This window comes from Nuphar pumila, chromosome 4 (genome assembly GCF_984573655.1).
Source record: "Nuphar pumila chromosome 4, dmNupPumi1.hap1.1, whole genome shotgun sequence".
NCBI classification, from domain to species: Eukaryota; Viridiplantae; Streptophyta; class Magnoliopsida; order Nymphaeales; family Nymphaeaceae; genus Nuphar; species Nuphar pumila.
The window spans coordinates 10,119,892-10,137,580 of NC_143252.1; the positions used below are offsets into that span (position 1 = coordinate 10,119,892).

The 17,689-nt window shown below is 37.4% G+C and overlaps 1 protein-coding gene across 1 annotated transcript; it reads left to right on the forward strand.

The window, feature by feature from the left end:
* Window positions 1-6,240: 6,240 nt before the first annotated feature.
* LOC149839331 (pentatricopeptide repeat-containing protein At2g40720-like) lies at window positions 6,241-8,808 on the forward strand. The gene has a single exon (XM_090004846.1). The coding sequence runs from the start codon at window positions 6,241-6,243 to the stop codon at window positions 8,806-8,808; it is 2,568 nt and encodes an 855-aa protein (XP_089860972.1).
* The last annotated feature ends 8,881 nt before the right edge of the window (window positions 8,809-17,689 follow it).

Sequence of the window (17,689 nt, forward strand, 5' to 3'; positions counted from 1 at the left end):
ATATGTGAGAGACAATATACTTTATACCTTCATGCGTATGGGTTCTTCCTTTCGATGCTTCAAAAAATATGCCTATGAATCATTCGACTCATTATCAACAACATCAAATGCTACTAAAAATACCACATCACAAGGTATACATGTGTATCTTCCTTTTAGGAACGTGCTATCTACTATAAGAACTGAAAGGCATCCTTTCAAAAACTCATTGATGCTTAGACAGAAGAATTAAAAACATGTAGTAAAATTGATCTTTTTGATCTTTGGTTAGTCTTCATCAAATGATTTAAATAGGCCAAAAGCATCCTGAAGGACTCTTTGAATATATCATATAGTGCCTCATTAGTTTGTTTTCATTCACGTTATGCTTGTTTATAAGTAACCTCTATACTTTCCTCGTGACCGATGTCATTCATGATTTCTCTTGGAGTTATCTTCGGGTTGTCGTGCATGTGTTTATGAATAATACTTAAAATCTACTTAAAAGATACTTTTTTCACTATAAGGTTGTCCAGTGATCTACCACATGTATATTCGCCTTGATAATTCTTCACTTGAAATAACCCTTCTTTATGCACCTTTGTGCAATGGATCTTCTGGGGGCAATCAATAATCATCTACGAGTTCTTTCTCGTGCATATGATAGTGACTATATTATTCCAGCTCTTTAAGAATTTTGCTTTATAGTTATTCCTTATTACATGATCTTTCAAAAACTCACGACAGTCAGAGATCATTAAACTTTTTGTCGAAAGCAATTTCTCGATTATTTGAGTTTGTTGTTAGTCACTGAAATTGTTTATAATTATTAAGTTGTTTATTACGCAAGTCGTCATATAAACAAGATGCCTCCAATTCAATAATTTTCAGTTGATCTTCATTGTAGGAGAATCCATCGATCGAGAACATGTTCAAACCACGTCTCATTAGCATAATAACATAAAACAATTATATTGCCCAACAAATGTGCATATAAGTTACACCCCATACCAAGGGTTCAACTTCTCAAATGCCATTTATCCCATGTCATCAATATCTTCCTTCTCTTCCATCGACATGGTATAGTCATCATCATCGATATCATCCGACTGTCTGCCATCGACATGATAGTTGCTACCACTAAGTAATTGTTTGATTGCACAAAGTAAATCAAAATTCATCGTATCTATCATTTTTATTGCTTCTATACATTCAATATTTTTGCATTTTCAACTTTTAAGATTAATCTTAAAAACTTCACATCCATCATAAACTACAATTACAACTTGTACCTAACTTTGTCATCTGCCTTGGAGGGTTAGATGTCATTTAAATTACTGCAATAAAGATCATTGTTATTCAAATTAGTGCGATGAAGATTACTGGCACTGGTTTGCCAATGTGATTCCATATCCTCTGTGGTGATCCTTTGATCATATACAATATCAATTGTCTGCACATCATATATCTATTTCCTTAATCGATGATTCCACATCCTCTGCGGTGATCCTTTGATCATATACAATATCAATTGCCTGTTCTTCATTGTCTGCACATCATATATCTATTTCCCTAATCGGTTTAGGCAACTGCATGCCCTCCGCATGCCTAAGTTGAATGTTTGGGATATCAACATCGTTAATTAATTGGGACATTTGGATGATCACCAAAGGATTGAGCTTTATAGATGATGCTTCAGATAGATGCACATTCTCTACTTCTTTGTTAGCTTTGCAAACAACTAAGTAAACATCACCACAAAATAACATTGATTTTACATTATCATCATCCAACACATCCAACCATATATGTTGGCTATTTGAGTTCAGAGAAAAACTATATTGGAGGTTCATTGACTCTTTCATATATCTAGTTTTATGAGACATTAGAGTCATAAATTTGTTATTACTATTATTTTTTGAGATGATTATAGAACTCCAAGTAGGGTAATCAGTGCTACGATAGTGCACTTTAACCATTTCAGAGTCTATTATTAATTGTTTACACCAACCACACAACATATCATTTATCTAATAAAAATAACATGTAAAAAAAGGTAGTTCATATATACTTCATATATTCAATTAACATAACTATACATAACAATAACTCTGAAAACCAACTACCAACAATAACACCTTAACCCATATTCAATAGTTGTGTACACTAAATTAACATAAATAATTGTTCTTTATCATACAAGATACACAACATATAAATAATCAAACTGAAGGATAAAGGAGGATAGAGACATACAAATCGTTGAAATAAAAAAAAAATGCGATTTCAAAAAATAATTAGTCCAACCATTAGAGATGTTACCAGAAAATTTGTCGCTAATGATTCCAGGAATCTTGAGGATGAAGTGCCGCCAAAATAGTTACTAGTAAAATGATTGGCAAAAAGCTGGGTGGGGGCCACAAAGAACCCCAAAAGCAAGCAAAAAAAAAACCTAAGGTGTGGAGAATCAATTTATATACCCAATCGTTAAGGAGTGCAAACTTCATGAGATATATGCAAACTCTATGAAGTATAAGTATACTTAGTCAGGTATTTGCGAGGTTACGTGGTTCAGTTTAACAAGATATTTATACCTGTTTTTATACGAACTTAGTTAGATATTGGAGAAGTTTTGAGGTTTGAGGATGTTTGCACACGTTTTTATGCGAACTACTTACATATATGCACACTTAGTCAGGTATTTGTGAGATTACAAGGTTTGAGTTTAACCAGATATTCACACCTGTTTTTATTCAAACTTCGGAGATATACGTGTACTTAGTCTGATATTTACGAACTTTCAAGGTTTGAGTTTAACAATATGTTCACATATATTTTTATGCGCACTTAGTCATGCTATTATTACGCAAACTTCATAAAGTTCGCAAAAAAAATGTGCAGACCTCATTTTAAATGAGAGTTTGTAACACCCGATAAACGGAACAACATTTCGCACGAACTTCATGAGTCTCACACATGCGAATGGTAAAAAGGATATTTCAAAGCTAGCTATTTGTGATTTTGAATATGAGAAGAATATCGAAAATTGTAGGGCATTTTAGGAAACATGTCAAATTAGTCGTAGAGTATGGTTATTTTTTGATGAAATTTTGCATATGACAAACTTAGATTTAAAAAAATTTCCATGCCAAGAATAATAGGAGAAATGGTATCCTTTTCTTTTCCACTTATATTTTTGCTATTATTTTCCTACTTAAAAATGTTCACTTGCCCAGATGGGCAAAAAATTTCTTAGTATGAGATTTTTTTAAGAAAGATATTTCTCTTGTTCGTGTGATATGAGAAAAACCGGTGGAAAAAATATTAGTGTTTTGATTAGGCTGATTTCTTTTAAAAAAATTATATTATTTGGAACGAAGGGAAAAAGTTGCTACCTTTCCTACTGACTTGCATTTTCCTAATATTTTTCCACTTATAAATATGCCTTAAAAAATTAGAAATAACAAAAAAATTAACGGAAAACTTTCATATCACACAATATGTGGCAGCACAAAACTTCAAGACTTAATTCTTCCAAGTAATCGATGAGTCAGGGAACCAATTTTCATTATGTGGGTATTTTTTTTTTTAAAGGCAAGCTAGGGTTAGGCAGACCCTACCAGTTATATAACTATACCATTGGGTTTTGAACCTGCAACGTCCCAACACAAGGTGACGTGTAGCAGCTGCTCCTACCACCAAGCCGTACCACACAAGCCGAGCCCCCATTAGTCATGTGGGTAATTGTGTGTTCATTATGTGCATTATGTGCTTTCAACAACATGCAATACAAGGAAAAGGGATACATTAGGTTAGACTGTAAAAGTTAATTGTTTCTGTAACAATTTATTAACAAAGATTCAACAATCTAATAAACACATGAAGATCATGAATTCATGCGGTAGGGATGTAAATGGCTTGGTTTTGGGTTGGATGTGGTCAATGTCAGATCTTACCGCTGCTGCTCAGATATTGTCATTGCTTCTTTGTTAGGAAAAGAAGTTCATGACCCTTAGGCCTTCTACCTCTACATGGCATTGCTCCGTCAGGCTTTCGCTCATTGCAGAAAATTCTCCACCCCTACTTTCGGTAGGAATCTGGGTCGTGTCTTAGTCTCAGTGTAGTTGATCATCCTCTCAGACCCGCTACTGATGATCTCATTGGTAAGCTATTGCCTCACCAATTAGCCAATCAGACCCGAGCCCCTCCTTGAACTGATTAGATTAGCTTAAATTGATTACATTGAGATGGAGAAAAGCTCATACCAAATCCATTTTTTTTTGCATGTAATCAGATTCAATATCCATCAGATTTACCAACGGGGCTCCCCTTGTATGGTAGGAGCAACTAGTGTACGTCACCTTGTGTTGGGAAGTTGCAAGTTCAAAACCCAATGGTATAGTTGTATAACTGGTAGGGATCTGCCTAACCTCAGCTTGCCTTCCAAAAAAATTAAAATCCATCAGATTCCATTGCAAAATTTCAAAAATGTATCCTAATCCAATTATAATCAAATCTGGTTTGGCTTGCTAAATCCAGCTAAACAAAGTCGAATTTGGTCAAATATCGGATAAAATTTGATCCATTGACATCCTTATTAATGCCCACGATGGCTCCGCTATCTTGGTAGGGCCGTAGGGGCCACTTGTAAACGTCACCAAGTTAGGACTGTCCCATTGAAAAACTTTTTCCATATGTATCACAGTTTGGCTTGAGTTCTGTTTAAGCCAGGACATGCTCAGCTCTTATAAGGTCTCCCGGCTCAGGTGCTCCAAAACCCATTGGTAGGGATGTAAACGGCTCTGATTCAGATTGGATGTGACAAATATCAGATTTGACTAAACGGATTCGAAAAATAATGGTGAAAAGCTCATACCAGATCCATTTTTTTACATATAAAAGGATATGTATATCTATCAATTTTGGATATTTGTCGGATTTGGTAGCAAAAAATCAAAACCACATCCAATTGTAATCGGATATGGTTTTGGCTTACCAAATGCAACTAAATGGAAACAAAATCAATTGGATATCGAATAAAATCTGATTCATTGACATCTCTACCCTTTGGAGATCTGACCCGATATGATATCCACCCTTACTCGGGTATGCCTACCATCCATTATGGCCTGTTCCCCAGTCATACTGATTCTGCAACATTCAGATTTGAGTTTGACATTAGACGATCCAATTAGTCTATTTATCACAATCGGTAAACATAAATGATAAATGGACTTGGATTTGAGATTAGTGTTCTTATATCCTAATCTAAATCTGAATTCATTTTTAGACATCTTATATCCAAATCCAAGTTTGACTAAAGGTCGGGCTGTTTAATTGGGCTAGTCTCATTTAGTAGGGTGCACTGTTGCTCAGGCTCGGCCGGTGAGCTTGTCACTCTTGTTATAAAAAAATGTTTTTCAAATGTTTTTTTAAAACTTTATAATATATAAAATATATACACAATACATATAATACGGAAAGCCAGAATATGTAAACTAACAAAATATGTAAACTGGTATGAACCAAGTTTTTAATAGGTTTTTTGCAAATCTAACCCTGCAGATGCATTCAGCATGGGCCATTTGCTTGGAATCGACTATTCATCATAATTGAATCAAGAAATATGATTTTTTATGCTTGCATATTTACAAAAAATTTAAGCTATTGATTTTCAAGTCTTAAAAGATCCTTCTTATACATCGTAATCGGATGATCCAAGAGTTTGTTTCTATAAAACCATGCATCTAGATCCCATCCGTACTGTAAAATTTTAGAAAAAATAAAAAACAACCTATGAAAATCTCGGGTTATAGCAGTTTACATAATTTAGTTACCCCATATAATATATGAATAAAACATATATAACATGCACATTATGTATATAATATATATAATATATGTATAAATAAAAAAATACATCAATATATAATATGAAAAATGAGCTTAGCTTGCCATGTCTGTGGTCGGTTCATTTACCTAAAACGAGCTGGCTCTTAGCTCAGCTGACCCGGCTCAGTTTCCAAGCCAAGCTGAGTCGAGCAGAACAGCAGTCTGCTGGTCTCGTTTCCCGGCCCTACCTTCAGGCCTTCACGTTTTCACTTGGCCAACTCCGGGTCGAGTACCATGGTTAAAGTCCGGGTCCGGTACCATGAACCATGAAGTACCCTCTAAAGCCAAATTGACCGTTATAGTTTTAAATTTAAAACTACCTCCTGGCGACCTTGATACAGGGTGCAAAGGAACTTCTTCTCCATTTCCATGTTCATAGCTAGAGTATTTCCCAGGGGCCTTTCTTACATTACTCATTCAGACTTGGCATCTCCAAGTGCCCAAATTAAAAACCTTGTCCAGAAAGGGCTTTACCAAGAAGCACTAAGATTGTACTCTCTAGCCAATACTCTAAACCATACTAAGACAGATAAATACATCATTCCTTGCATATTTAAGTCTTGTTCATCTTCATCAGACCAAAACTTTGGCAAGAAGGTTCATGGGAGGATTCTGAAACTTGGGTTGGATGCTGATGTTTATATATCAAGCGCGTTGATTAGTTTTTATCTCAGTTTTGATGATATAGATGATGCACGCCAAGTGTTTGATGAAATTCCTGAAAGAGATGCAGCCTTATGGAATGTTATGATCGATGGAAATATTCAGAATGGATGTCAATTGGAGGGCATATATCTTTTCAGAAAGATGCAATTTTGTGGTATCATACCTGATAGGTACTCTTTGAGTATCATTCTTGGGTGCCGGAATGACCACCGAGATTTGTGGTTTGGGAAGCAAATTCATGCATTCATCATACACAATGCTTTGTGCAGTGATCAATTTTTGGTTACTGCATTGATAGATATGTATGCAAAATGCGGAGTGCTCATTGATGCATACCAAGTTTTTGATAAAGCAACAGAAAGAAGCACAGTGACATGGAACACAATGATTTATGGGTTTGTTACAAATTGGTTATGGGAAAAAGGGTTGGAAATGTTTAGGCAGATGCATATTGATGGTATTGATTTTGGGTCTTCAACTTTTTCAATTGCTCTGCAAGCTTGTTCACAAGGAGAAGCTCTACTTTTAGGCATGGAGATACATTCTTGTGTTATAAGGATGGCATATGAGTCTGATTCCCATGTCTCGACATCTCTATTAACAATGTATATGAAATGCTTGAGGATGGATGATGCATGCCAAATGTTTGATTTGATCTGCCCAAAGGAAACTGTATCATGGAATGCAATGATCTCAGGATATGCATACAATGATTATGGTCAAGAAGCCTTGATGATGTTCACCTACATGAGATCAAGCGGGATAAAACCTGATATTTTCACTATTTCAAGTGTATTGGTTGCTTGTAGTATAGAATCTCTGGATTTTGGAAGAACAATTCATAGTGATGTTGTTAAAAGGCCAGCATATGCAAACATGGCCGTGCAGAGTGCTCTTTTGACCATGTATGCAAAATGTGGGGATATTGATGCTGCTGAATACATTTTTAGCAAGATTGAAGACCGGGACCTAGTGTCATGCAGCTCAATGATAGCTGGATTTTGTCAAAATAGAAAATTTTGGGAGGCTTTTTCTATTTTCAAATCAATGGTAATTGACAATGTAAAACCAGACTCTGTGGTCATGGTGAGCATACTTACAGCTAGTGCTGGATCAGAAGATGTTCAGTCTGGTCTTCAAATCCATGGTCTTGTCATCAAAAGTGGGTTCACATCAGACGTTTATGTTGGCACTGCTCTAATAGACATGTATGCCAAATGTAGATTACCAGAGTTGGCTGGACTTGTGTTTTGCAGCATGCCCCAAAAGAATTTAGTTTCTTGGAATGCCATGATCTCTGCCTATGCCAGAAACAGTCGCCCTGGTGAATCCATCAGTCTCTTTGCTGAAATCCATAAACATGGTTTTAAGCCAAACTCTGTATCTATAACTAGTGTCATGGCTGCTGCAGCTTCTTTGGCAGCACTTCTACAAGGAAAGAGCATGCATGGCTACATAATCAGACATGAGCTTCTCTTCGATTCTCGTGTGTGCCATGCATTGATTGACATGTACATGAAGTGCGGGAACAGAGATTTAGCTCACCTGATTTTTTATAGAATGCCTGTGAGAGATACAGTTGCATGGAATACAATGATCACTGGCTATGGATCTCATGGCCACGGCTTCAAAGCACTTGAACTGTTTGATGAAATGATAAGAGATGGAACAATGCCGGATGATACCACGTTTCTTTCTTTAATCTCTGGTTGCAGCCATGGTGGGTTGATTCATGAGGGCTCCAACATTTTTGCAAGAATGACCAGTGAATTTAGGATTGTCCCAAGAATGGAGCACTATGGATGCGTGGTAGACCTGTTGAGCCGTGCTGGTTGCTTAAATGAAGCACTGACCTTTATTGAAAGAATGCCAATTCAAGCAGATGCAAGGGTTTGGATGTGCTTGTTATCTGCTTGTAGAGTTTATAATCATGTTCAGCTGGGTGAATATGTCGTGGAGCGCATAATGGATCTAGAGCTAGTGATCGAAGACCATTTCATTCAGTTGCTGAATCTCTATACAGGGGCAGGATTGTGGGAGAAGGCAGCAAAAGTGAGAATCATTATGAAAGAAAAAGGACTAAGAAAGATACCTGGTTGTAGCTGGATAGAGGTGAGAGACAAGATTAATGTCTTCTTATCAATGGACTCAACACATCCAAAGATCATCCAAGTGTGTCATACATTGGAGGGTCTAACAAGAAACATTGAAGAGGAAGGCTATGCGCCAGAACTGGATATCATTCAGAAGCTTCTGCACCATGAACGATAGGATAGACATGCAATTAGTCAAGTCATTGAGGAGAGATCAAAATTAGGGAAATCCAAAGAAGCCCCCTTGTTACATATCAAATGCTCTAACCTAACTAAGATATAGAAATAAATATGCAGTACTTCTATATCTCTCGAGAATCATACATTTTTAATATGAATCCCTGTTGGATCAAATTATAACAAATCCTTGAGAAGAAATTTTCTTAGAAACATAAGTGAAGGGTATAAACATTCAGATCTGATACCATAAGATGTATCACAGATAGAGACATGATACAGTTCTCAAGATTGCAATGGAAGCAATGATCCTGGTATATGAATCTCTCTCTCTCTCTCAGGATAAAACTTATTCATCAATTCGGAGTAGAAGCTTGCTTCAAAGAAATGCATCTAGTATATAACTTGATGTCACGAATTGCTCATCCAAGTAGAAGGCTCAAAAGACAAGCTAATGATGTACAAAAAGGCTAAAAAGCCATTTCTGTGTCCCTAAAAGTACCAAATTATTCTCAACATTCTAGTACAATACCTGGAGGACCTTCAGCTGCTCTCATCTTCAGGTTTTGAAGTGAACTGCTTCATCAACCAATCAGATGGATGCAAAGACATCCAAGCAAACGAATAAATGAAATAAGAAAGTGAGATCGCAGAGAATCAAGAATGATGCGAATAAACTCTTTCATTCGGACATTTACGCAAAAGCAGAGGTTTTTATTTGATAGCAGGTACTTGCACGTTCACTTGAAAGATGACTAAATGTATTTCTATACCACACACACACACACACACACACACAGTAGTTAGCAGAGTAAGAAGTTGGTGTTGGAGGTGATGCGTGAAGCATGGTGGGAGAATTTAAGAAATGCTTGGATGCATAAAGAGTGAAGCCTTTAGGAAGCAAGCACAAGAGAAAAACAAGAACAAGAATAAGGAAACTAGCATAAAATGACATAAAAATGTAGTTAAAACCATTTTTTAAACCTTAAAATGAATTTGAAGCCTACCTTATAAAACAATTCATTCTATATGTAAATTTTATGATCAAATTTGAAACATAAACTTGAAAAGAAAGGTAGTAGAATTCTTTTAGCTTGAAAACAACGTTTCCAAGTTCAAGGATGTCCATTTTCATACAGGAGTAAGCAAGATTTCCATGTTTGAGGTAAGCTCATGAAGCTTGGGAACATGAAAGGAACCTGTAGTTTCGCGCTTTCAAAGTGATTTTTCGTGGTATTAAGAAGCTTTTGGTAACAAACACATGCATGAACACACAATCACAGATGATATCTAGAACACAAATCAAGCTTTTATGAGACTATTGTACAAACAAAAGCTAGATATTCTAGAAATCAGATTGATCATTTTAGCCACAGAAAACCCAAATTCATAAAGAAGAGGCAAATATTTCATAAAAATAGGGCCAAAAACTGAATAAACTTGGTTGCCCTTTGCAGTCGGCAGAGGGAGGCGCAATGTGATCGCACACTTTTGGTGTGCTGCTGCACCTGATCACCCACCATCAATGCGATTGCATTCTTTTTGATGTGATGCTGCACCTGATCGGCCACCATCTGCTGTTGGGTCCCACAGATGGTGGGAGTATCTGTGGGACCGTGAAGGACTTGGATCGTGGTCCTGGGATCACACGTCTAGGTACTGGGTCCACACGTCTACAAGGAGAAGAAGACTCCAAACTGAGTAGCAAGTCTTCAAGAGAGGCTGATAGGTCAAGAAGGAGGACTCTAAAATTGCAACAATAGAGAAGATCTTCCTATGCTAATAGAGATATAGTTTCCAAAGCTAATTGTAACTTTGCAAAAACCAACTTAGATTGGCCTTCCTTGTAGGAAGCAGATCAGGTCATGCTGAACAATGTTGGCATGAGCAAAAGCTCATGTTCAGCATGACCTGATCTGCTTCCTTCTTTGTAGCAGCCCTTCATCGCCCTAGGCTTTTTCTATAATCCCGCATTAATAAAATTAAGTTTACTTCCCTTAAAAAACAAAACTTTTGGAAATTTAATGAAAGGGAGCAAGGGGACCTCTAGATCTATTGTGAGATAGAGAGAGAGGGTCCTTGAGACAGGATGTAGGTAACCATTGACCTAACCACTATAATTTTGGTATGCTTTGTGTGTTTTTCATTCGTTTTCTTGATTTACATGGTATCAGAGCCTGTTAGTTTATACCTTCGTGAATCGTTCTCATGTGTAGTTGGTTGTGTGCCTCTCGTTCTCTTGAGAGTTCTTGCTGGTTGCTGTCATGACAACAAGTTCTTAGTCTGTCATGTCTTTGGCTCCAAGCTCGATTGTTCAATGGAACACCTTTTCTTCTCCTGTTTAGATCAAGTTGAATTGTAACAATTATCTAGTGTGGAGATCACGTATATATAGTCAAGGCCTCATCAAATTTCTAGATGGGTCTTTCTCGGCTCCAAACCAGTTTATCATTAAGAGGGGGCTGTCTAAGCCTAATATGGAGTATGTTGTTTGAAAGTGTGTCAATCGGCTTGCTTTGAGCTGAATCAAGACAACTGTCACTGAATCTGTTCTTGGCCATATTATTCGGATCCCATCAGCCAAAGAGGTGTGGATAGCATTGGAACAATTCTATGCTTCAACATCATCTTTGCCTATACTTCAAATGAAGGACCTCCAGAATGTGAAGGAGGACAAACCTAGGGTAGAATATCTGAACCATGTGATTTTTTTTGTAGTTTCGTTATGCACTATTAATGAACCAATAGTTGAGGTAGATTTAGTTCAATATTCGTTGAATGGTTTGTCTAGTGATTACGAGTGTTTTATTATCACTGTTATGACTTGAGAAGCTGCCTACTTTTATTGAGATCTTTGATCTTCTTCTCAACCAAGAGAAGAGGCTTCAAATGCTAAATCATAAGCGAACAAAGCAGTTTGAGTCATCTTCAGTAGCCTTATATTCTGAAATAGGCCGTGGATGTGGTAATGCTTGTGGTCGTGGCATAGGTAGAGGAGGTGCTGGTCAGTTTAATAAGATTTTTCAAAATCCTGGTAGTAAGGATAATCAAGGGCAGTCCTATCCTGCACCTCCTCAACATGATACTCAAGTTGTTTGTCAATTTTGTGAGCATAAGAATCATACCACCCGCATGTGATCATATGGTATAATGGTGGGAAAAAGAGCTAGTCTCCCCATGACCAGCATAGGTAATGTTTCGTTAATACTCAATGAAACTCTTTTATACTTAAGAATATGCTTCATATTCCTGAGATTAGGAAAAATCTCATGTCAGTTGCTAAGTTCTCTCATGATAATAATTGTTACTTCAAATTCCATGCTGATGGTTTTTTTTTAAGGATTGACGGAGTGAGATTACTCTCCTAAGAGGACCGATTAGTAGTGCACTTGCTCGCCAAATCAGAGGTGTGATAATCTTTTGGGTAGTGCAACATGTTTTCCTTTTAATTTGCATGATAGAAACATTATTGGTGAAGTGTGTTTTGCTATTGTTAAAGTGTATAAGGAGATCTGTCATAGTCGCCTAGGTCATCCTTGTTAGGTGTAAGAAGGAAGGGAGAGAGAATTCAAAGGAGAAACTAGGCTGTTTTGAAAGAGGTGGTCTTGATGAGGTGAAATAGTCTCACATTGCTTGTGTTTGAGTTTTTTGTGGGCTTTATAAGCCACTTGAGAACTCATACACTTGTTCTTGAGAACAAGGGAGTGGGATGACCACCACACACACGCGCGCGCGCCCGCCCGCCGTGTCGTGTTGTGCCGGGCCGGGTTCGGGTTCGGGTAATTGGCCCTTTAGGGCCATATCCAATCAAGACAAAGTACCTTTTTACCCAAAGTTTCTTTGGATTTGGATTCGGTAACGGGTTATGGGATTGGATAACGGGTCACGACTCCTCGAATTCTGTGCCCGTTATGGTACTTCGGATTCTGTAACGGATCTCGATCTTTCGAAGTCCGTTAACGGATCACGTCCCCTCGGATTCTGTAACGGGCTCCTTCCACGTTTCATAACCGTTTGTGGGTTATAAAAGCGTGGTCAGGGGTGGGGTTACGGAGATGCTGAGACAGACTTTCTGAAGAAGAGTTCTGCGATTTCCCATCTCCCTTTTTACTCTTTCTCTCTCTTTCCTGTGAGTTATCCCGAAAGTGGTTGTTCTGCAACTGTGGTTTGAAGAGGTTGTTTTCGAAGGACGATCCGCCGGAGTGCACCGTTCGGTTCGTCGTGGCTATTGTATCCTGGGGAAGGACGTCGGACCCTGATCTGCACAGTATGTGGGGGCGAATCTTCTCTAAGGGGAGTACTTTCGTACGCCTTAGCCTGTTGCACAATATTAACATGCTTTCGTTGTTTTCATTGTGTTCTATGCAACTGTTTGTCTGCTTGCTGTGGTCTGGATTTTGGTTGCTTGCGGAAATCGACATGCCTGCACCCTGTTGTTGTTTATGTCGTATGTTAATCATGCTATTTACACTGTTTTATTTCGTGTTTTATATCATGATGACGAATGTGAAACTATGTGATCCGAAATATGATCCAACAATCCTAACATTAAAGTTATGAACATGTTTAAACGAAATAATTTATTTATTAATAGTGATATAAATGTGTGCTCTTGTTGCTTGGTGAGTAAGATGCATAAGCAACCTTTTGAAAAATCTATTTTTGAAGCTAAAACTCCATTAGAGCTTATTCATGCAGATCTATGGGGTCCAGCTTCATTGTTATCTCGTAAGAGTTTTAAGTATTACTTGTTACTTTATCATTTTTCTAGGTTTTCATGGTTGTTTCCCTTAGCCAAAAAATTTGATGCATTGCCATGTATTGAAAATTTTAAAGCATCATTGAAAAACAAATTGGTGAACACATTAAAATTTTCATAGTGATGGAGGGGGAGAGTTCACCAGTAGCACGTTTCAAAGTTTTCTTGATAAACCTGGCATAAAGTGATGTTTGTCTTGTCTACATACACCACAACAAAATGGATGGTAAATAAAAAACACAACAAAATGGATGGTAAAGCAAAAACATAGACATATAGTTGAAACAAGACTAAGTTTATCGATGTATGCTTCTATGAGTTTCAAGTTTTGGGTGGATGCTTTCAGAAGTGCCACATATCTTATAAAACGGTCTACCCAGTTAAACTTAAATGATGGAAAATCCCCGTATAAGCGTCTTCTCAAACATGTTCTCAGATATGATCACCTCAAGGTTTTTGGGTGTACTTGTTATCCTTATTTAGCCTTGTACTTAAATTCTAAGTTGTCCCCAAGGTCCAAGGCTTGCATTTTTATTAGGTATGGAGTCAATTAGAAAGGGTACACGTGTTAGGATATTGTTTTTGAAAAATTCTTTATGTCAAGACATGTAGTCTTTGATGAGTCAAATTTTCTTTATTACGGATTTAATGACCCTGTTACAACAAGGGAAGTTGTCAAATGGATCCAATACCAAAACCAAAGCTCAGGGTCCAATCATCAAGTTCAAACCCCTATGACTGAGCCAATCCAAACCGGTGAAAGACATGCTATGCTCTACCCAGAGAACTCTAGCCATATAGCCCCAATTCATGTTGAAATCAATTCTAATGAAATCAAATCTGAAATAGAATCCATCACCGAAAGTTTTTACTCTCCCATCTAAGAATCTGGTGATACTCTTGCATCAAGTTTAGGTTCCTTGGGCATAAATCTTATTGTTAACTTGTCTAACCAAAACCCTTTTCAGACTCATCACATGGTTACTAGGTCCTAGGATGGGATTTTAAAACCCAAGGTTTTTATTTGTACCAAATATCTTGTTCCCATTGCTCTCTTGAGTGAGGTTATAGAAGAAGAGATGTAGCCATATTTTTTTACTAAGCCAAGAGAGACCAAAAGTGGTGGTGTGCCATGAAAGATGAGATAGATGCTTTATACAAAAATCAAACATGGACTTTAGTTCCACCCAGTTATGCCAATAACCCCGTTGGATGCAAATAAATCTATAAAATTAAGAGTCACCAGATGGATCTATTGCAAAGTATAAAGCCGGACTTGTTGCTAAGGGTTACGTACAACAAGATGAAATTGAATACTTTGAAAGCTTCAGCGTATCATGAAGCCGACTTTTGTTAGAATGATTCTTTCTATAACATTTAGCTTAAACTGGTGGATATATCAACTTGATGTTAATAACACATTCATTCATGGTTATCTGAAAGAAGAGGTGCATATGATCCAACCCCAAGGTTTGAGGGCAAACAATATCTTAACTATGTTTGCAAACTAAATTGGGCTCTTTATGGTTTAAAATAGGCTCCTCGAGCTTGGTTTGAAAAGCTAAAAAATTAATTGTTAAAATTGGGATTTGTAGAGTCCAAATCAGATTATCCCTATTCATTCGGCATGCTGGAGAAGAAAAAATGTTTGTCTTAATTTTATGTTAATGACATTATCATATATGCAAGTTCACAAGAAGAAATCAAGAGTTTAATTACTTTGTTTGTTTAGGAGTTTATATAAAGGACTTGAGTTCTTTGCACTTTTTCTTAGGTATATAAGTTATTCAAGGAGATCAAGGGATATGTCTACTCAAAGGAAATACATTACGGTTCTTTAATTTTGATACGGTAGAATGCAAGCTTGTTACTATACCAGTTGCTTTTAATGTCTCCCTTTTATAAATATTCTGGTGAATATATTAGTGATCCTACACAGTACAAAAGTATTGTTAAAGCTTTACAATGTATTATATTTACTTGGTCATACAGTGCCTACTCAGTTAATAAGGCATATCCATTTATGCATCAACCAACATAGTAACATTGGGTTCAGGTTAAGCACATTCTCAAAGATCTAAACTGAATTATCAACTTTTGGGTTAAATATCAAGGGGTCCAAGACTTTTGAATTGTCAGGTTTTCGAATGTAGATTGGGCTGGATGCCTAGATGATCAGCCAATGGTTACTTAACCTTCTTATGGTCAAACTAAGCAACACACATTAATCAATCAAGCACTGAAGCATAATATAAAGCAATTGCATGTGTTGTTTTTGAAATAATGTGGCTTAAACAAATGAAAGAATTAAATGATGACCAGTTAAACACCCTGTGACAATTTGGGAGCAACCTACTTATATGCTAATCCAGTTTTGCATGTCAGAACTAAACATATGGAAATTTATTATCATTTTGTTTGAGAAAAGGTTGTAGGGAGAGAAATAGAAGTTCAGTTTGTTCTTTCACAAGATCATAGTGCAGATATTATGACAAAAGCTCTATCTAACCTTAATTTCATTCCCTTCAAAGACAAGCTCAATCTCATAGAGATTTGCTTGAAGGGGAGTGTGAAGGATTTGGATCGTGGTCCTGGGATCACAGATCTAGGTACCAGGTCCACTCCAAACATAATAGCAAGTCTTCAAGAGAGGCTAATAAGTCCAAGATGAAGAAGGACTCTAAAATAGCAGCAATAGAGAAAATAAGCAACCAGCACAGCCGATCTCCCTGTGTTAAAAAAAAAATAGTTTCGAAAGCTAATTGTAACTTTGTAAAAGCCAACTTAGATTGGCCTTCCTTAATCGTAGCAACCCTTCATGGGATTGTAACTTTTGAAAACTTAATAAAAGAGAACAAGGGAACCTCTATCTCTTGAGAGAGAGAGAGAGGGTCCTCAAGAGTGGCCGTAGGTCACCATTAACCGAACCACTAAAATTTTTGTCTGCTTTGTGTTTGTCATCCGTTTTTCTTGATTCACAGGGAAATCAAGTACAACAACACACCAAAAGTGCGCAATCACATTTCACCTGATCTTCCCTCCACACTGCATACTGTAGAAAATGTAAGTCTTGGTCTATTCCCATGCATTCAACAAGAAGTGTGCCGCGGGTTTACACCTTCGAAAAGGTGACCATAAGTACAGCCCAGCGCGACTAGGTCTCTGATCCCAAGGGTGTTTTTCTCGTCCTCCATGAAAAACAAAAACAAAAAGAAGAAACAACCCATAGTCCTAACTCCCAAACCTAAATTCTCGATGCCCAGAACGGTTTCTCAATAAATTCTTTGCCAGACTGATCCAGTCCAACTCGAACTTTTTGGTTAGTGAAAATAATATATATATATATATATATATATATATATATATATATATATATATATATATAGAGAGAGAGAGAGAGAGAGAGAGAGAGAGAGAGAGAGGTACTTCACCTGTATGAGCTAGAGAGCAGTGGCGGGGAAGGAGACTGTCCAGAGAAGGGCAGCCTGGATGTCTGTAGGATCGATGCAGAATCTCGACCTCCTCCTGGAGGCCCTGCCCTGTAGATACCAGCATCGTAGCCGGCCATCCTTCCTCCTGTGTCATTCAATGGAAAAGAAGACTCTTAAAACATGTTTCTTCCTCTTTTAGTATCTCTTCCTCCTTGGATGGTGCCAAAGTAATGAGGTTGACAAGTGGCAGCCAGGACAATTGGCTCTTTACACCCTTGCCTGCCTTGAGGCAGGATCAGGTGCAATCACATGGCACAAAATGCAATGTGCCGCTGCATGGATCACCCTCCATCTTCTCTTGTAAACCTCAAATGGTGGGCCCAACATCATATGGTGATCAGGTGCAGCATTTGTGCAATGTGATTGCTCCTGATCCCAACACGCCTGACTTGCCAATCTTGCAAAGATGAGCACGGATCCCATCATTTGACATAGGATGGGTTCTATCCAACATTTTAATCTTAATCGTCCAACCAATGGTTAAATTTTAGCGACGGATATGTATCTGACATATATGTATCTGTTGCAAAACCAAATCAGTTCTTATTTAGTGATGAATTAACGATAGATCATGACATTCGCTAATTCGTCATGAATTAGTGATGGAAGTAATGTCAGATCAGTTCTGTCGC

Bases quoted from the DNA above. Each gene is read 5' to 3' on its own strand.
- LOC149839331 (XM_090004846.1), top strand. From the start codon at position 6,241: ATGTTCATAGCTAGAGTATTTCCCAGGGGCCTTTCTTACATTACTCAT.